At 39.1% G+C, this 21836-nt stretch overlaps 1 protein-coding gene across 9 annotated transcripts in view; it reads left to right on the top strand.

Moving 5' to 3' along the window:
• Mical-like (MICAL-like protein) overlaps window positions 1-21836 on the top strand; it is a 321784-nt gene that overhangs the window by 30126 nt on the left and 269822 nt on the right. For 6 of the 9 annotated variants that reach the window (XR_013083775.1, XM_076803827.1, XM_076803826.1 and 3 more), the window contains exon 2: window positions 846-1112. Coding sequence is in view for 5 of the 9 variants with exons in the window: in XM_076803827.1 (XP_076659942.1) it covers window positions 961-1112 (152 nt within the window). In the remaining 4 variants the exon portion in view is untranslated. Of the gene's footprint in view, window positions 1-845; window positions 1113-21497; window positions 21589-21836 lie in introns of those variants that run through there. The other 3 variants (XM_076803834.1, XM_076803833.1, XM_076803831.1) reach the window with 2 other exon arrangements.

Below are 21836 nucleotides of genomic sequence, written 5' to 3'. Positions count from 1 at the left end.
TCAAAGGTAATAACCTTACCGCCGCGCCGACCTCTCACGCTGTTCATGGCCCTGGCTCGTAACATATTTTATAAATTATTTAAGTGTGATCATAAAGCACCTAATAGAATAGCTAATTATTATTATTATTTAGCTCATTTAATTAGCTACTTATATTTTTCTCAGAGCCCAAAACCCAACAAATCCTTCTAATCTTCACTGCTTGTCATGATAAAGGGTGTAGCCGGATAAGGAGGTCAAAAGTGCCGCCAAACCAAATTGAATTTGCAATAGGCCATTCGATAGCTTATCCAAAGAAAATACTTTGTGCCAATTTTCCCGTGTCAACACGGGAGGTAGTAACAGGGCGGTGACAAAGAAAATTATGTTTTTCCGTAATTTCTTTTATCCTCTTGAATTGAAAATTCCGAACAAAATCAGGCATATTTCAGCTATTAAAATGCACATCTATGAATTTTTTTAGAATTTTTAGCTCCGGAAGCGAACTTTAAAAAATAAAAAAAGTTTTGAAATACCGATTTCTTGCAGGAGTTATCAGATACTGAGTTTATATTTTTACAGTTTCAGCATCTCGTTATGGTTGTTAGTATATAATTTTTCCAGATTTTTCAAAGCATTTTCTTTGGATAAGCTATCGAATGGCCTATTGCAAATTCAATTTGGTTTGGCGGCATTTTTGACCCCCTTTTCCGGCTACATCCTTTTTATGGTACATATGTTTTTGGTATAAGAAGCCGACAAAATCGCGTGATGTTCGCAATCATGTAGTTGCTTATAAACTAGAAACACTTGCCTGCAAATGCATGCGTAGCACAATATAATTATGTACAAATATTTTGTTACAGAATCTGGACGAAAAATATTCAGGCCAGAAGTTTTATTCTTTCTTGTCAAGAAGCTAACTGTGGCCAAAAGGAGAAGACATTTTACAAAAGGCAAGGCAGGAAGTAACACTTCAAAATGGGCGAAAAAAGGGGCACGAAAGCGCTGGAACTTTGGTGCCGACGAATAACTGACGGTTATTCTGGCGTAAATGTACAAAACATGACAACATCTTGGAAAGATGGTCTTGCTTTTTGTGCAATGATTCATCATTTCCGGCCAGATCTCATGTAAGTCTATATACACTGTTTGTACAGGATGAGTCTCGTTACGTGACGATCTCAAATAACTCGTAAGTTATTTGTTGTACGAGCAAATGTTTCCAACAAAAGTTGTACGGTTTTCTGCGGGACATACAGTGCTCTAATCTATTTTTTATTACTTTGCTTTTTTATCGAGATATGACGGTCACTTTCAGTTTTTTAAATAGAATGTCTAATATTTTTTCTCAAATTTGAATAAATTATGAAATTCTGCGTAAAAGAGTATTATACAGGGTGGAGCATTTAAATGGGAACACCTATCTCGGTTATTATTAGTTGTACAAAAAATCTCCACAGAGTAAAGTTGTACTGTTTCAAGGGGCGAATTTGATGAGGGTAAAAATTTTTTCTCAAGGTCATTTTTTTACAAGATTTCAAGGTCATCGATATTTTTTAAAATGGAATCATATATTTTTATTATCGCTATGTGATAACCGAGGTCAAGACGAATCCAACGACCTGTAATATTATGACCTTCACGTGATCTTGAGTACGAAAAATTCATAAAAGTAGAACACTTGATGTAAACAGTGAAATAACGATGACATGATCCCCCTAGGGTTTCAAGAGATGTTCTTGAATCTTGACTAATGACTGTAAACACGCTTCCAATGAATTATAAATGCTGATACAAATTCTTCTCCTTGCGGTGACTCTAATCAGTACGTTTAAGAAATTCATCGGGATTTATTCGATTGTGAAAAATAACGTTACTTTTCCGAAACGATGGTGTACAGTGATGCAGAAAAGGTAGAAATTATTTTAGTTTATGGTGAGGCTAAAAGTAACTGAGTACAAGCATTTCAATTGTACGCAGGAAGATACCCTGAGAGAAATCATACTTCTCGACAAAGTTATGACCGCATAGTTCAATTGTTTTGTAAAACAGGGAGTATTAAACTACTGAACAGAAAACGATCAAAGCCTGCTCCTGGAGAAGATGCCGAAACTTTTGTATTGGCTACAGTCAATATTGATCTTACTACAAGTTGTCGAAAAATTGGAACGTTCTTTATTCTTTGTTCTTTATTGCAACGTCATAAATTTCATCCACACCATATTTCCTTATATCAGGAGCTTCATGGCAACGACTTTGAGAATCGTGTTGCTTTTTGTACATGGACATTGTAGCAAATACAAAGACATGAATATTTTATGATGTTCTCTTTACTGACGAAGCTCCTTTTTCTAACCATGGACAACTTAATACACATAATATGCATTATTGGTGCACTGAAAACCCGAAATGGCTTCGACAAGTTGTACACCACCGCCCATGGAGTGTAAATATATGGTGTGGAATCGTTGGTGATAACAAACTCAAGGTCACGTGAAGGTCATAATATTACAGGTCGTTGGATTCGTCTTGACCTCGGTTATCACATAGCGATAATAAAAATATATGATTCCATTTAGAAAAATATCGATGACCTTGAAATCTTGTAAAAAAATGACCTTGAGAAAAAATTTTTACCATCATCAAATTCGCCCCTTGAAACAGTACAACTTTATTTTGTGGAGGTTTTTTGTACGATTAGTAACAACCGAGATATTTAGGTGTTCCCATTTAAATGCTCCACCCTGTATATAGTGCGACTTAAAATGAATAATTACTGAGATATTTTTAAACAAGTTTTATTTCAAGCGGTGTTAAAAGTGCTGTCCATTGCAGTCAATGTACATGCGTAATCGAATTATCATTGAGCGAAGAACTTCTTCCAGTGTTTCTGTAGTTATTTCAGCATATGCACTAATAATACGTCTTCGTATATCTTCGGTCGTCGTTGGTGGCTCGCGATAAACTTAATTCTTTAATGTTCCCCAAAGGAAATAATAGAGTGGCATTAAATCTGGTGAGTGATCCAACGATTAGGAAATATACTACTTAATACTTTCCGCGATTGCCGAGCATAATGTGCTGGGCAGCCGTCATGTTGGTACCACATTACTTTACGTATCCGTCCTTTGCAGACGGAGTTGCCCGACGAGCGAGCGTCGCTGTAGACGAGAGATATTGGTGCTCATAGTTGAGAAAATATACACGTTGAACGTTTGCGTTATAAAAACTAAAACTTTATTTAAATGTAACAAAAATTTTTTTGTCAAAATCTAAAAAAACATATTTAGTTTTGCTATGCGTATGTATGACTCATTTTGTATTCTTGCATCGTGTGCTATCTTTCCAAGCGGTCGCTTATATGCAAGGCCGGTCTAGCCGAACATGTACATAGCGCAATAGTACCTCGATTATCTTCTTCCACCTTTGATTTTCCTATTGGAACATACCACACAGTCTTTTCTCCTTCCCATATCATCTCGCCGAATGATGTGTAAAAGGCCGTTCAGCCTTTCTGCTGTTCCAGAAGTTTATGAAGTATTCTTGGGGTCAGCGTCACGAAAATCTCCAACTAATTGATTCACCAAACGACGTAAGAATTTCAAATGTGTTAGTTTGTTTTTCCTGATTTGCGTTATGTAATAAGTAAGAATTTATTGCTGATTTTTCCAAGCTCCAAACAAGTAATTTTCCCCACCATTTTTGGGACTTTCGCATAAAACAGTACAGTGAATCCGGGATGTAAGTCGCCGAGGCTCCTAAGTTAGCGGTCGCGGAATTATCCCCACTACCGCTGGGTATACAGTGAAATGTCGTTGTATGTCAGCCCCGCCGTTCTCTTTACTGACACGAATACGAAATCGGAGGTTCTCGCCGAGCGTCCCATTTGAAATACACAGGCAACGCTGGAAACCTAAGAGTCCTACCGTTTGAAAGTTATAGGAAACCTATGACTTGAAAACGCTACTGACGTTAAAACGGCAGAAATATCCGTCTCCGATACAATGTTGCACGGAGAAGCGGACAGCGAAGCTCGAGAGCCGTCGTCGCCGAGAAGTGTGCTACACATTGTCGGCTATATCGGTGTGAGACCAGAAGACCACTACTAATCCAATTACAAAACTTCTTTACTTTTCGTTACTTTTTATGAAACTTTTACCAACATATTCGTGGCATTTTTCTGATTAAAATGAAACCAAGTATGATATAATTCCGATGATATTTATTTCTGTAACAAGCGATAAAAGTTTCGAACACAGAGAAGGACAGCGTATGGGAAGGAAAGAGCCACGAAGAGTCGCGGCCGCCGGCACAGATCAAAGCCCGCGTGAGCGCAGACCTTTAAATGAAAAATTTAACTTCTTTATTATTAATTATTTTTTTATGAGACTTGCACCAATATATTTGTGGCATTATTCTGATTAAAATGATACCAAAAGCGATATAATTTGGTTCACATTTACACTAATTTTGTATTAATGTGATTGTAATGGGAAGTAACTTTCATCGTTCATTACACACGTAAATATCATCGGAATTACATATATCATATTTGGTATCATTTTCATTACAAAAATGCCACAAATATGTTGGTGCAAGTCTCATAAAAAAAAATTAATAATACAGAAGTTAAATTTTTTATTTAAAAGCCTGCGCTCACGCAATCTTTGATCTGCGCCGGCGGCCGCGACTCTCCACGTCTTTTTCTTTCCCATACGCTGTCCTTCTCTGCGTTCGAACCTTCATCGCTCGTTACACAAGTAAATATCATCGGAATTATATCATATTTGGTTTCATTTTAATCAGAAAAACGCCACGAATATGTTAGTAAAAGTTTCATAAAAAAGAAACGAAAAATAAAGAAGTTTTGTAATTGGATTAGTAGTGGTTTTCTGGTCTCACACCGATGTAGCCGACAATGTGTGGCCGCGACAGCTCTCGAGCTTCGGCCACTCACCGCGGTGGTGTGAGTTTTTCCACTGATTTGGAAACGTAAGGTTGGCACTCATATAGAACGATATTTCACTGCACTCCGTGAGGGGCCAGGAACCTCGAGAGCCGCCGCCGAAGAGTGTGAACATAACACGAGTCGAGTATATCGTAGTGAGACCAGAAGACCACTACTAATCCAATAGGAAAACTTCTTTATTTTTCATTATTTTTTTATGGGACTTTCGCCAACATATTCGTGGCATTTTTCTAATGAAAATGAAACAAAATATGATATAATTCTGTTACGAGCCAGGGCTGCGAGCAACGCGAGAGGCCGTCGAGGGGTTGTTACCCCAGGAATATGGTTTCAATTTGTTAGTTAAGTACGCGGACGCACCCAATGCGAAACCGGGGAGCCGCTAGGATAGTTTACGTCGAGGACGCACCTGATGCGAAATCAGGGAACCTCTGGGAGGTTGGAGTTAAACGCAGACGCACCCGATGCGAAACCGAGGAGCTACTAGGAGGATGAAACTTCGCGAACGCACCCAATGCGAAATCGGGGAGTCACTAGGTTGGACACGCGGCGAACCCGATATGAAAGGAAGGTGGAAAACTCACAGACGCACCTGATGCAAAATCAGGGAGCTGCTAAGATACGGAAGAACCCAATGCGAAATCGGGGATCCGCTAGGATGGTATAGTTTTCGTCGAAGCACCCAATGCGGAACCGGGGAGCCACTAGGTGGGAGAAATCTTCGTTGATTTGAATTTAAGATTAGTAAGCCTCGTAACTTATATAATTTAATTGATACAATCCGAGCGGTAAGATTGTATCATGTGGGAACGTTCAATTATTAGATTAGGATATTGGGCAATAATTGAGGGTTGTAGATTACGCGAGTTAACAAACAAGACAAATATATTCTGATTTGGAATAGTTACAAGTGTAATTGTTTGTGTCGCGAGTGGATGTAGTAAGTGTACAATTAGAGAAAATGTTACCTAATGATGCACGGTGTTGACGCACTGGCAATGCGGGGTTAGATAGCGATTGCTGAATCTCAAATAGAATATATACCGAACTAACGGAATCTATAAGGTTACGAATTGATTCGAAAGGGACTTTAACCCGATCTCACTAGACTTGACGCGACGTGACTGCACGAGTACTGAACCGCGTCTGAATCTCGACTGAACCGCTTCTCAACTGAACCAAAGAGGATGAAACTGAACGGGTTTATATACCTTGAAAATGAAAGGGGTACTCTGTTTAAGATTTAATGTACGTAGGGTCACAGTCACATTTTTTGTCAGTTCTAATGAAAACCAGGCCTCAGTTAGATTTTCGTTAAAAGAGGTTAATGAAGGTTATCCGGGCTATTTCCTATCAGAATATTAATTAACGGATGCCAGAAGGGAGTGTCTAGAGATTTTGATATAAAGAAGGCATACAGTATCTTTCGTTAATAAAAGGGGCCTGTTGGGACGCTTTTCGTTCTCAGAAAAGAGATTAGAAATTCTAATTGAAATAAACGTGGAGAACGTCTCCATACGTAACAATTCCGATGATATTTACTTGTGTAATGAACGGTTAAAGTTTCGGACGCAAAGAAGGACAGCATATGGGAAAGAGAGTAAGGGTCGACACATACAAGACGGGTTTCACCGGGACCGGGAACGGGGCACGTTTTCCCTATGCCATACAGACTTGAGAGGCGCTCAAGATGCTCGCAACAAAGGCCAAGTGCCGCGCACCACGGGGGTTAGCTACCAGAACCCCAGCACCGTTTACTCCCCGCATACCCCTGAGGATCCTATGGTAGAGCCGACCGGGCCCGGCCCGGGGTTTCACGAAATATTCTTGCGAAGAATACTCAGCAACCCCGGTCGCCGTGGCGAAGGGAGAAAAACATTATAAATGTTGTATTATTTTAAAAACTACTTCACCGATGATGATGACCTATCAATCGAACTCAATGGATTTTCGATGTTTTAAAAATTGTTGGTTTTACAGACGCGTAAAAATACGTGTCACCCTTTTTTCATTATATTATAAGACCAGAACTGTCACACCGATGAAAATGAGTTTTTGGAAGCTTATAGCGAAAACATAAAACTGTTTGCCGAAAATGTTGTCATTTTCGACCCCGGTCGCCGTGGCGAAGGGAGAAAAACATTATAAATGTTGTATTATTTTAAAAACTACTTCACCGATGATGATGACCTATCAATCGAATCTCAATGGATTTTCGATGTTTTAAAAATTGTTGGTTTTACAGACGCCTAAAAATACGTGTCACCCTTTTTTCATTATATTATAAGATCTAGCAGGTACCTTGGTAAAAATTTGAAAAAAATTGAGGCTATAGCCCCAAGTGTCTCCTTTACGGACCTGTTTTTAAAAAAGTGGAAACTTTAAAATTGACGAAATTGAAGTTATTTCAAGCGACCGCTGCATCGCGATACACAGCCTCGCACGGTTGGCCCTGTGCCCGGGATGCCATAGGCCTAACAGCCTCCCCGAGCTCTGCTTCTACCGGGGCGCCAACCGTGCTAGGCTATGTACCGCGGTGCAGCGTTCACTTCAAATAATTTTTATTTCGCCATTTTTAAAGTGTCTCCATTTTTGAGAAGCCCACCGTTGGGTATGCCTATCCCCACCTCAGTTGCGTCCGTAGTCCCATTGTTTTGGCTTCGACGTCACCCCCTACATAGTATGTGTGACCGCTGTAGCCAATATCTCGACTGTAGCCGAAAGTACGCGTGAAACGAGGCCTGTCCCTTGCACTCTGATCCAATCGGCCGCGCATTCGTACCTATGCTCTGTCCAACGAGACCAAGGCAGTGAAGCACCCAGCGTGCGTCCTTTGCTAATTGTCTTGTAAGGGTAACTTCAACTCTGTCCCACTCGACTGGCTATGTTTACGTCTACTGCCTCGTCTCATTGGACAAGATATAGATACGCCATCGCATTCCTGCCAGGGAACCTTCCATCTAACCATGTTTAGGCTATCATGGACAAAAATTTAGGAGTTTTCCATATACATACATTTTTTCGCTAGCGACCCTTACTTCAGAATGTCTAAAGAATATCCAGCAATTTTATGAACCTAAAATAATGAATAGTACAATAAATAGTTTTGCGGCTCCGCGAATTACAAAACGAAATTTCAAAGAGAAACATGAAGAAACGTAAAATACAGCCATATTTATTCAAATTTTTTCACACTTGAACCAGTGGTAAAATTTGCAAAACAAAGATATTTCTAATATTTTTTAATTAAGAAATGACATTCACCAAGGAAAAAATAAATTATTTGAGAACAGCAGTCTTTTGTGATAACCCGGCTCAACCCCCGCCTCCCATTTTCTCTTGGACCACAACATACTTCAATGTCATCAAAATTCGAGACATAGTCCCCAAAAAATGATCGAATTCACATGGAATGATCCCCTTCCTAATGTGGATATTTCCTTAAAAAAAAAGTAACAACTATTCTCGTTTTTACAATATATGTATGTATAATTTACATACAATACAAGGATGTATGATGTTTCACCAAGAGGTAGGAAGGTTTCCTATTTCCATGGTATTGTAAAGGGGAGATACCGATAGTTTACCTAAGGAACCGTGAAGGCCCTAAAAACACTTTTTTCGTGCCATGCACAGCAGGGAACTGTCAACGCGCTCCCGAAAGGCCCTCTGGAAATGGTCAAACGCTCGAGATAATGACCCAACCGGGGCGAGCAGAAATATAGTTTGGAACACTGAAGCCCCGTCGACTCCAAACCCTACACCCTGGTTTCGAATCTAGCGGCCAAACGTCCCCGGTCCCGTCCCGGTCTTGTATGGGTCGACCCTAATGCGGAGAGTCGAAGCATATGGGAAAGAGAGTAATGCGGAGAGTCGAAGCGTTTGGGAAAGATGAAAGACTGGCCTGAGCTCAGGCCTTTAAATAAAAAATTGAACTTTTTCATTATGTATTATTCTTTTATGAGACTTTCACCAATATATTTGTCGGATTCTTCTGATCAAAATGATACCAAATATGATATAATTCCGATGATATTAACTTGTGTTATGAAGGATTAAAGATACTTCCCACTACAATTACATTAACGGAAAATTTTTGTAAATATGACACGAATTGTATCGTGTTTGGTATCATTTTAATCAGAAAAATTTCATAAATATTGTAGGAGGCAGGCGCGCAAAGGAGAGTTCGCGACCACGGAGGACACCTAAACAGGCATAAAAACGACCAAACGAGGCTGTCGGACTCTCCTGCGACCGAAGGACGCGCGCGATTATGTGTGTGCGCGTCTGCGCACAGTGCGGACAAGTCGGCATATCTCACTACATTTTTATTTGACGATGCACGAAAATTTCCTTTGGCAGAACTCTTTATTAGCAGGAAATGCATATTATTATTCATTTAAAAATCATTTAACAATTTTTTTATGCGTAAAAATATTTTTTTAAATTTTTTTCAACTTATTAATTTTATTGTTAAATTTAATTTTTTGTGACTAATTACCATTGCATATGCATTAATAACCAAATTTAGATTTTTGTAAAAAAATTTGGCCATAGAGGCACTCTCTAAAGTGTCAAAAATCGAAAAATGTTATATTAACTGTACATGAGTGTGCAATAATAATTCTGTGTAATGGAATGTTCTTACCAAGAATTATGCATTCTTTATACATTCAATAAAGTAGATTTATTTTTTGTACAAATTTTCAACGGTGCCTTTATTTGTTAATTGCATATGAAACTTCAAATTAACATAAAACAAAAACGGCAAAATATATCCTGAGATTCATGCATATTCGGATACATTACTTATTATAGTTTAAGAATTTCATAGTTTTGTCTGCGACTTTTTGCGACTCTCAATTTTATAAACTTTTTAAGAAGTGTCCATACCTTTCCTTTAGGATCTATCGTAGAAAATTTGTTATTTTCTTTTTAAATGTATTAGTTATATTGTTAAATTTCATTTTCTGTGAATAATTAACAATAAGTATACATTTGTAAACAAATTTGGTTGTAAAAAATTTTGCCATTTGTTCGCCACAGTTACAGTGGGGAATTTACTGGAAAAGTTCAATATTCGTGTATATCACGATATGAAATACATTTCTTTTGCAAAACATGCGTATTAGGATGGAAATTGTTAATAATAATCATATAATAATCATTTTTATGCATGATACAATTTTGCAATAATTATATATCAATCATTTTTATGTATTTTTAATTTGTTTTTAATATATGTTTTATAACTATTGAAAGAGTAATAAAATGTAAGGATAGATCGAGATGTGTGCAAGATCACGAGAGTCAATGATTTTGGGTCGCAATCAAAGTACTGAGAATGACTCGGATAGCGAATAGCGTTTTGTTAAGTGTATTCATTTCATTCACTAGTATTATAATTTGTTTAAGTTTATTATTGTTAATTTTACATATGGTTCATTTATTATTAATTTTGTTCTAAACTTGTTAGTTTTTAAAAATAAATTTGGTAATTTTTAATAAAAAAATTTTTTTCTAAAATTTTTTTTTGTTAAAATTATAAACTATATTGGTGAATATAATTGTCTGTAAAAAATGTCCTCTATACATGTATTAATAACCGAACTACGAGAAGTGCCGAAAACAGGCGATTTGTCCGCCCTGTGCTGCGTGAGCGTCGACGGTGTTGTGACCGCGGCGTAACACAACAAGCGGTAGCGACCGCGAGAACGAGCGGCGGGCGTTAGGCCGTTTACCCTAACGTTCAAATCGTATAGAAAAGATCGAGAACATTCGATGAGGGCGCGGATAAAAGGACGCGTCCGCGCCGCGGCCGGGGATTCGCGAAAGAACGATCATACGGCGAAGACGAACGTTACGATACGATACGATCCGATACGATATAATTACGATTACGATAAACGGCTTACGAACACGGTATACGAACACGGACTACGGACTAGGTTTTTCTTTTATATTCTTTCGGCGCGCGAAGTATTTGTGTAATTGTCTCGTTGTATTGTGATTATCGTCTTACTATCTGTTAATAAAGTGGCTACTTAAAAATACTGCTCTTACAATATATTGGTGAAAGTCTCTCAAAAAAATAATTCATAATAAAAAGTTTAAATTTTGATTCAAAGGCCTGAGCTCACCCAGTCTTTTATGTTCCTCGAACGCTTCGACTCTCCGCGTGTCTTTCTTTTCCGTACTCCGTCCTTCCTTGCGTCCGAAACTTTAATCGTTCATTACACAAGGAAGCATATCATCATATCATTTGGTATCACTTTCATTAGAAAAATGCTACGAATATGTTGGCGAATGTCCCATAATAAAATAATGAAAAATAAAGAAGTTCTCGTACTTCGCGAAATAATATTGTCAGGTAATATTGTCATTTATCACGATATTTGGCTTCACTATATTTGTTGTTCTGCGTGTTCTTCTATTGATATTTTTCGTAGTTGAGGTAGCACGAGTGCTAAACATTGTTACATTTCCTATTAGTTTGTTGAATAGTTCCAGTTATGTGGCATTTCATGTTTAGTAGTGCATCAGAGAAAGGAATACTTGTACAATAACGGTCGGTGAAAATATGGTATCCTGCAGCTTCAGGATTTGATGGTAATAAGTTTTGGTAAGCAGTTGTGAAACTGCCATAATATGGCAAAATGGTTTGTGTGTAACTAATATTGACATCCGCAAGAACATAAATACGAATGTGGTTGTACTTCGTTGGTTTTTATGGGTTGTACGTAATGAAGCTTACTCTCCCTTTGAATTTTACAATCGATTCATTCACCGAGGTACAAAGCTTTTCCTACATTTATTGTCGATATATTCCAATAATTGCTCATTGTTTGCGTCCGCGTTCTGATGTTTTGCACACCTTCTGGATTTTCATTTACATGAAGCATCCAAAATATTTCTAAAAATCGGTCTTTCCTGAATATTGCGGCAAAGTAAGGGATCCTAGATTTGTTATCTGTTAACCAATATGCCTTTAGTATACATATGCAATATTATTATTTTTTCTCATTTAAGCATTTCAAATCTCAACTGAGATTTATTTCTACTGCACTATGTAAGATAAAATACACTATACACATATTCATATATATGTTACCGTGAATGACCGAAATTGGAGAATGTCGACTTTCACCGGTGAATGTCAACAGATACCAAATACGTCGGTGAAAGATCGAATATTTTATTACATTGTTGTATATTCGGACCCTGTCCGGGGTATGTCGACAATCACAGATATGCTCTGGTGGAGGTCCAAAACAGAAGTGTCAAAAAACAAGCGACTGGCTCTCTCCCGCCAAATCCTTTGTTCTGCTCGGAGTCAATCAGCTTTGTCAGTCTTATGCAAGCTTTGGTAATCCTTACCTAATCCCGTAGTTCTACTCGAAAGTCGATTCACCCCCTTCTACCCCCAACTGATTCCCTAATCCTAACCCTAACCCTAACCCTAAACCTTTTTTATGAGGAAATGTAACGTAACGCACATAACCCGAAATTAATCACGACTTGGCGTGACGTTTTATAGCGACTGAATTACGGAGAAGAAAATATAAATCTCCAACATGTTCAACATTCACCATTAGTGCATGGTGAATGTCAACATTTACCGGTGTAAGTCAGAAATAAGGGTATTTAGCAAATATTTCGGACATACACCAAGCGACTATGTGAATGTTGACATTCACCGGTGAAAGTCGACATTCTCCAGATTTCGGTGTTTCACTGTAACATATACACAGCCTACATTAACACTTTAACGACTGCACGTCTGCGCAGTTAAACGTCGCCAGGAGCCGTCAGTATTTTTGAAGAATTAATTTTAAAGAGCTTTATTAAATTCACGAAAAAGTTAACATAAAACAAAAAACAACAACAATTTAAAAACAAACTTAGTATTTCTCCTTTGTATGATAATTATTAAAGCAATCGCCTACATGTAATGGTATTTTACATGTCTTACACATAAAATATGTAGGTTTTCTAATTTTATTTGCATAGCAAACATGGCAATCCCTTCGTACACCCTTTTCTATTGCCGATATTTGAACTAATTGATGTTTTATTCCTCCAGTTAAGCTTTCCACTGGATTCGAACGAACGACGCGAGATGTAGTAGGTTCACCATCATTAGTTTTAATCCACGCAGTTCCTAATTTAAGTAAAAAATCGTGGTAATTTAATTTCCGAATGTGCTCCTTGTTCAAATGTCGATATATACAGAAAGAGTTAAATATGGCACAATTTATGAAATACAAAGAAACTTTCTTGGTCCACTTTTTTGTTTTTCTATAAATGGGGTAATAACTCAAGTATTGGTCCGTGCGGTCGACCCCTTTCATATACCGGTTGTAGCCAATAATGCATTTTGGCTTGAAGATTGCATTACCATTTTTATCCTTTTTCCCGGTATCACAAATATCTGCATTATGAATAGTTGATATCATTCGAATGTCCCTTTTTTTATTAGTTTTATATAGCTGCAGCAATATTTTACCCTGACGAGCAAATATGGTTTCCATCACTTTTAATTTAGCTTTTTTTAAGAATTCTGGTAAACCTCGATGTACCCTAATTGTTCTGCATAGCCTAATTTTATATAAAATTAATTTTTTTGCCAAATTTACACTATTGTATAAATTGTCCATATATACGTGATGCCACTTATTGATGTAGTTTTTTAACAAATCCATTACAGTTTTCTCTATTTTTTGTCTCGTACCGGAATATAATTTGAAGCCCAATATGTAACCAGTAACAGAATCACACGCCATTCTGACAAGTAAACCGTATTTAGTTATTTTACTTGGATTGTATACTTTGAAATTGAGTCGTCCGCGCCACGGTATCATGCCCTCATCGAGGGATATATTCTGTCCTGGAGAAAAGTTCTCTGTAAATTTTTTGGAAAAGTAAAAAAATGTAAATATGTCAGGATTTTTCGAAACCTATTACGGCTCATGGTTTTTGAAAAAATTGGTGTTTCAATGATAGGGTTAGTGGACCAATAGTCGCTAATTCTTGCCTTTCTAACTAACCCCATAATTATTACTAATCCAATGTGGGTAGGGTCTGTTTATGATCAACACTTTGCTGGCGAACAGATTTTAATCTATATATACATACACTTACAAGGAGAGGCCACGTCCTTCGGGTCACCGATTCGGTTGAAACTTTGCACACTTATAGATCTCGTTCTCCTCTTTACGAATATATACCATTATAGGGGCAGATACCCAATACTTTTCGAGATATTGATGATTGAAGTTTCATTATTCCCCATGTAATGCCGTATTTTTTCTAGCCTACAACATGTATTTCGTATTTCACAATTCCATTTAAATTATATAATCAACACGGATCAGACAGGATGTCAGTATCAATCAACGTTCGAAAGGACAATAACATATAAGGGAGTAAAGACCGCACTTGTTTAAAAAAAGGTAGATGAACTTATGTCACATCACACAAACGTAATAGTAACTTGTTCGAAATCCGAAAAGTTAACACAAGATATTTATAAAGAGTTCTTAAAATTTAATATATATATTTAATATATAAATTACTATTACTATTTAATTACTATTAATTATTATTTAATATATAACAATAATAAATAATCCTGTTGTTAGTAAATAAATACATGTTATTTGTAATTCAAAATGCAATTTTATGCGTGAAATTGAATCGTTTGAAATTAATAATATAAATATGCAATGATAAAACATAATGAAATTTTTAAAAAATGCGTTAGTCGGCAGGATTTGAACCCTGGTCGTCCGGCTGAAAACATGGCACGCTACCGTTGCGCCACATCGACTCTTGTTGTAGGCTAGAAAAAATACGGCATTACATGGGGAATAATGAAACTTCAATCATCAATATCTCGAAAAGTATTGGGTATCTGCCCCTATAATGGTACATATTCGTAAAGAGGAGAACGAGATCTATAAGCGTGCAAAGTTTCAACCGAATCGGTGACCCGAAGGACGTGGCCTCTCCTTGTTAGTGTTCGTGACTGTACAATTTCGCGAGGTCTTTTCGGACGACGCTCGACGACTGTCTCTACAACCGAAGTATGTCTCACGACGACTTCCGACTGACTCGACTGAATGTCCTGTACAACTTAATTCTAACGCCTTCGTTTGCCCTGGTAAAAATCCTAAATAACCCTGATTGGCTAACCTACGCTTTGGGTCCTTCCAATCAGAGCTGTACTTTTTCTTCGTCTCACCCCCGTTCCTTCCGCCCTTGGCGTGTTTGTTTTCGGAACGGCGAGGTGATAGGAGAGGATGATGGGACTTTCCTCCGGGCCACCCATGCTTGACCTAAGTTTCGATAGACCATTGGGTCCGCTTCAAGTGCCCTTCAGTTCGTCTCTTAATTTACGACGGTCTCAGTTTGCTATTGAGGACTTTGGGACAAAACTCTAATAAACATGCTTCGACTAGGTCTGGAAAATGTCCACTCAAAAATAGCTTCGTCGAACGAGAGTCGTAAATTGCGTTGGCCGTTTGCACGAAAGAAAGACTCTTTTGTGTGCGTGCGACCGGACGCTACACCAAAAAAATTTTTTAGTTGAGATATCGTAACATCACGCCACGTTCCGCATTTTTTCCCTCTTTTAAATTTCCTGTAATTCTGTGCATGATATTTATTCGTTTCTACCGCGATGAACTCTAGAAAATCATCTCCGAGGAAACAATTTACGACGTTTTCAACCGGATCACAGTGGCTGACGCTGACACGTGGTCCCGTGGCACCTTCGAAAACTTCATGATCACGTGGTCTATCAATGTCAGACCAGCCAATTGTATCCTCCTCGTTTTCCTCTTCGTCACTGTTGTTTGGTGTACGAAGTCGACGGAGATTTCTTCTTGGGGGCGGGAAAGGATCCTCATCGCTTTCTTCATCGTCACTGCTGCTTGATATCCGTACACGGTGAATTCTTCTTAGTTGTGGGAAAGAATCTTCCTCTTCTCCTCTTTCAATATTTTCTCCACCATTACTATCGCTGCCTTCATTGTCTTCGGCATCACTGGGAACGTCAGGAAAATTATCTGCGCATTCTTCTTTAAACACTTCGTCTTCCATTCTAAACGAGGTTTCGAGGGGTTTCGCGAGGTTTCCGGGAGTTAAAAAATGCGAAAGTTCCGTTTCAATTTGTTTCTCTAAAAGATGCAAAGTTGCAAACTTTTCTATTTCTCCAAAATCCAGAAATTCAATTAGAATATCAAATAAATTAACCGCACATTCGTCTGATATAAGCATACCTTTTCCTTCGTAGAATGATCGTCAAAATATCTGCACCAAACTTGCCAAAATGAAACTTTCTAATATTGTTATTGCTATTATTGTTGCTTCAACAAAAAACAAGTGAGACTAGCGCTGTGCAGTAGCTTTGCACAAAACATCAACGCCATGGCACAATTCGTTATAGAAACACAAAATCTATTTCAACATTTTGAACTAGAAAGCGCGCGCGGCACTAGCGCTTGTACGGTAGCTTAGCGTACTACACCAACGTAGAGCGCCGACATTTGCTCCATAATTTACGTGGTACACCACTGTAGTTTAAAATCAAAAATTAAAAATAGGCAATAATTACCTAAAATCAAAGACGTGGCGATGAAATACGAAGCCAATAGTAGTCCACACTTGTTTACATTCATAAATTATCACACAAAGAGTGTGGTACTGGCCAACAACCTTCGGCGGTAGCATCACACACATGTTGTGTGAGCGGTCGTTAACGGTTGTTCCGGCTATCACACACATGTTGTGTGCGCGGTTGTTAAAGTGTTAAATCGAATTAAATTCGTAGCTTAAATTTTTTTAAGAAATTAAAAATGTGAAAACAAGCTTTAATGTTATGTCGAGCGACTAATATTTCCAAACTTAGGGTAATTGAAGCTTAATTTTACGCAGTTGATGAATTAACTTAGATCGCTGTGAATCGAAGAAGCAACACTGCCAAACAATATGATTGATATCCTGGCTTACATGCCCGCGCTTGCATCTCGGGTCACTAATAATTCCTACACGAAATAAAGTTAGAGGTTATAATGATCGGCTTATAATGATAAAGCTTTGAGGTTATAATGATCGGCTCTGCACCGATTAATAGATACAATAAATTCTCGTGGAATGTTCATGTCTGAGCCACGGCTTAGACTTTTCGGTATAGTAATTGTTGAAAAATATTTTCCCTTTCATCAAGCCTTTTTTTTCGTGGGAAAATGCATTACGCATACCCCGACTCCCTGGGGGGAGGGGTTAACCTCCCCCACTTCCTACGCTATAAGACCCCGGGCGGAGGGACCCGCCCGGTGTCCCCATCCCTGGAGCCTTCGGATTGGGCTTCCCGAGCCCCAGCTCGGTCCACCCACAGCTCCCGGAGTCTTCGTGCCCCGCTCGGAGCCGGTATCCCGAAGGAACCAGCCCCGGCCGAGGCAGGAAGACGCCGCCACCGGAAGGAAGGGCCGTCGGAGGCGCGATCCGGCACGCCCCGACCCTTCCTTTCCCCATACCCCCCACGCATCCCCCTCCCCAGTCGGGGAGGGACGGACCGACACCCCCCCACACCGGGAAACTAACTCGGGGGGTGTCTGCCTATCACGGGGGGGGGGGCATGCTCCCCCCCGGGCCCCCCTTTCATCAAGCCTTGGTCTTTTATAATACTTTTTGTTTGCAAATGCGCATTCTTTTTGAACTCCTCGTAGTCAGTAAATGAAATTGGCAAAGTTGTGGCAATACAGGCATCTGTTAGCTGCTTTAGCTAAACTATCCGCTAGTTCGTTACCATGGATACCCTTATGGGAGGGGATCCAATAAAATTTAATGCCATTGTTGTTCAGATTATTTTTCAACAAAACATTGTATTTCCTTTTTATTTCAAGTATGATGTTGTTTGTTTTGGTACTTATTTTACAGCTATTGAGATTTTGTAAAGCATTAAGTGAATCAGAAAAAATTGCAAACTTACGATCCGCATTTTTAATAGCAATATCTATAGCGTCATTATTGAACAATGACGCGGTGATCGTTTCGCGCTGCTCGGGTTCGTTTTCGAATTAACGAAAAGCCGAACTGGTTGAAAGGAATATAAGCGTTGTTCGTTTCACAGTTTATTTCGCGGCAATGAAACTTGACAGTAGACATTGCCGATGCGATTCTTCGCGTTTTCGCAAACGATGGTACGGCGTTACAAACAATGTTACAAAGACTTACAGCGACTGCGCGTTGTTAGTGACACGAAGCTCCGACGTCAGCGATTGCTTCGTGTTATTGGTAAGAAGCTGCCATGTTAGTGCCTGGCTGTACTTATATCTACTTCTGCCCCCAACTACGATTCCCTCCCTTCGTCATTTTTCGCATTTTGGGAGGAGTAGTCGAAATGGCCTAGGGCCTGTCATTGGCCGGATTGAACGGTACTGCCCTTGCCAAGACTCACTCTCAGGTACTGATAGTACCGTAGGGCGTGAGGGTGACTCGAGCGGACCGTTCCTTGAATTTGGGAGATGACCGTAGCAGACAATAAAACAAGGAAGCGCTTCGGACCTGACAAGGTATGTTGAAGTTAAAAACACGATAAATAGGATGACGCGGGCTAGTAAAAAGATGGTCCAGGAACGAAATATGTAGTTAAAGGTCGGATGCTAAACAGTTGTGACCCATGGCTTCCAGGATTTATTGTCGCTATGTCATAAACGGCAGTTCGTTCGAATTCGCAGGGTTCTAAACGGACCCGTCTCGGTAATGATGTTAGAACCATCTTTTTTCCGGTGGGCACGTGGCGGACAGAAGGCTCGCCTGGGCTATTGTTAAGAAGGTAAGGGCGCAGGTAACTCAAGGACGGTCCGACAACCGTTAAACGATTGGGGGGGGGGGGGGGTCGCAACAGTCATTTAGAGCGATACATTCTGCCGTGAAATTAGAAGCTTAGCTTTCTCTTAATTTCCATATTAATGTCAGGATACATACACGCTGCGCCCAGAAACTCTTTGCCGGAAATACTTCCATCTGTATATATGTACTGTTATGGCATTGTTTTTTGACAGCTCATCTCTCAGCTCAACATTCGGATAGTTTGCCTTGGTCAATCCTTTACCAAATTCTGTATTTATTGGAATTGATGTCATTATGGTTTTAAAGTCATGACTAAAAACATAAAAGTGATCATGCGCGTCAATTGGTTTTCTTGACTTTAGAAGTTCTTCGAGACACAGTCTCAAAATTCGTTTGCGTTTCGCTCTATTTTTTCTACATAACCTGTCATACCTTGATATAGCTCTGAAGGTTGAAAGAGTTCTTATGTGATAATATTTTGCTTAAATAACAACGACATAAGTGCTTAATACGCTCGTAAATCAAAGGTAAACCTGTCTCAGCCAACAATATTTGTGGGTGTAGAAATTCGGTAATCCAAGGCCTTTTGTATGGCATTAAATTGAATTTTTCCAGTTTTTCAATTGCACTTCTACAAGTTGGAAAGTAGACGAAACCAGCATAATTTATAATAGAGCGGACATAACTGTTGTAAAGAGTAATGAGAACCTCAGGATCAGAGCCTCACCACGTCCCACACTGGAATTTGACGATATTTAGAGCTCTTTATTTATGTGTACGTCAAATGATGTCCTATAATCAAATATGACAGCCAAAAATCGGGCTGATTCGCTAGACTTGATTGTAACATCTCCAATTTTTATTTGAGCATTTCCCGGCCGAATGTTTTTTTTTTGTTGAAATGTATGAAGATCGTTTTATGCGGGGATAACTCCAAGCTTAAATCTAACAGATTGTTGTTTATAGTGTTCACCGCTTTTTTAACTAATTTACTTCCCTTTTTTGTATGTGAGATTTGTTGGGATTTTCCTCGAGAGGTCAGGTAAATGGAAAGTACCACAATATCTAACGATATGCAACTATATGTTTAATATATAAAAAGAGACTGCCGGTCGCGCACATGCTTATAGTTCGGCGGTCGAGAGCAGAGAGCGCGGCGATCACGCGGAAGCGGTCAACGCGTTGCAAGACAAATAAATATCGCACGCGGTTAAAATGTCTCACGCGGGCACTTTGAAAGTCTTAACACTCCCCCTTTCGAAATGCACTCTAAACAATCATTTCGCATACAATTTTCTTTGACTTATTTCTAATGCAGTACATAATTTGAAAAACATGAACTTTGTATTACAACTACTCTCTAACATCTTAAAAGCATATCAACGCATTTTTCTAATTTAATCTTTGGCTAAGACTTAATTAATATATCCGCGACTACGGTGATACGTGCTGTTCTTACTTGGTTCGATCGCGCTTTGATAGTCGCAAAAGATATCTACTTTCCCGCATACTAAATTGCTAAAATTCATATGAGCTAAAAGTCTCTTCAAATAGATTGCTTCTTTCGTCGCCTCCGACATTGCCATGTATTCTGCCTCCATGGTTGATAATGCGACCGATCTCTGCTTTTGGGATTGCCAGCTGATGGGACCATTGGCTAGCATGGATACATAGCCGGATCGTGATCTCCTCCCGGTTTCATCAGCTGCCCAATCTGAATCAACATATATTTGTGCTTTTTAAGTAGCGCAAAACGTGTTTTGCCGCCTTCCAATGGTAGCTTGTTGCTTTTCCAGAAAAATCGCAGCAAATGCTACATCTGGCCGTGTAGCGTTCGATATGTATATCAGAGCTCCTATGAGTTCCCTATATGGCGTGTCCATCAATTCTCGTTCGTTTACGGTTTCCTGACCGAATGTCTCGCTCGGTACCAATGGTGTATGCGCTGGCTTACAGTCTTCCATTCCAAATTTTTCTAGAGTTTCCTCTATGTACTTCCGTTGATTTAATCTGATATTTCCTGTGTTGCCATCTCTTTCAACATGTATGCCAAGGATATTTGTGGCTTTGCCTAGGTCACTGATCTTGAATTTCTTTTGTATTAGTTTCTTGACTTTCTCTAACTTTTCTAAATCCTTTGCTGCTATTAATATATCGTCAACGTAAACTAATAATGTGAAGCTTGCGTTATTCGCACTGCTCATATATGCACATGAATTAATTTGCGACTTCTCTAAGCCAATAGTTTGATAGCAGTTTCTACCTGCTTGCTTCAACCCATATAATGGTTTGTTCAGTTTGCATATCTTATTTTCCTTCCCGGGTTCTACAAACATTTCCGGTTAGTACATATGTATATGAGGTATCTGTTAATTCGCCCTGCACGTACGCATATGCCACGTTAATGTGATGCACGTGCATGCCGTTCTCCACCGCCTCTGCTAGTAACGTACGTATCATCTCGTATCGGGCGACGGGTGCGAATACTTCTTCGAAGTCGATACCCTTCTTCTGTTCATTTCCGCGAGCTACAAGTCTCGCCTTGAATTTATTTATTGTACCATCCTGTTGGTGAGCACTTTGGCATTTTTGGCCTATCTATTAGTTCCCATGTTCCATTTTGTATAAGAGAGTCGTATTCTTTTTCCATGGCAGCTAGTCATAATTGTCTTTGATCGCTTTTCAGAGCCTGGGCAACCGTTCTTGATTCCATATACTGTACCTGACTAACATTTGCTGCATGGTGGAACAACCTTCTGGGCCTGCCTCTTTTTCCGGTTTGTAATAACTTCAGGCGACTTCTCGTTCTTGCTCCAATTGGCATTTCATCCTCATCTTCATCCGAGATATCTTCTTCCGACTCTTCTTCGTGGTCTTCTTTTTCTTCATTTGTTGTTGCGGTATTAATTTTATTTTCCATAAATATGTTTTCGTTTTCCATTGTGTAATTTCCTATGTCCTCGTGGAATCGTACATCTCTTCGTACTACAATGTGGTTCGTTCCACGTTCCCATAACCTATATGC

Source organism: Halictus rubicundus, unplaced genomic scaffold, assembly GCF_050948215.1.
Source record: "Halictus rubicundus isolate RS-2024b unplaced genomic scaffold, iyHalRubi1_principal scaffold0028, whole genome shotgun sequence".
In the NCBI taxonomy this organism is placed as follows: Eukaryota; Metazoa; Arthropoda; class Insecta; order Hymenoptera; family Halictidae; genus Halictus; species Halictus rubicundus.
Note: the sequence above shows the minus strand (reverse complement) of the source record. Positions and strands in the feature narration are given on the sequence as shown.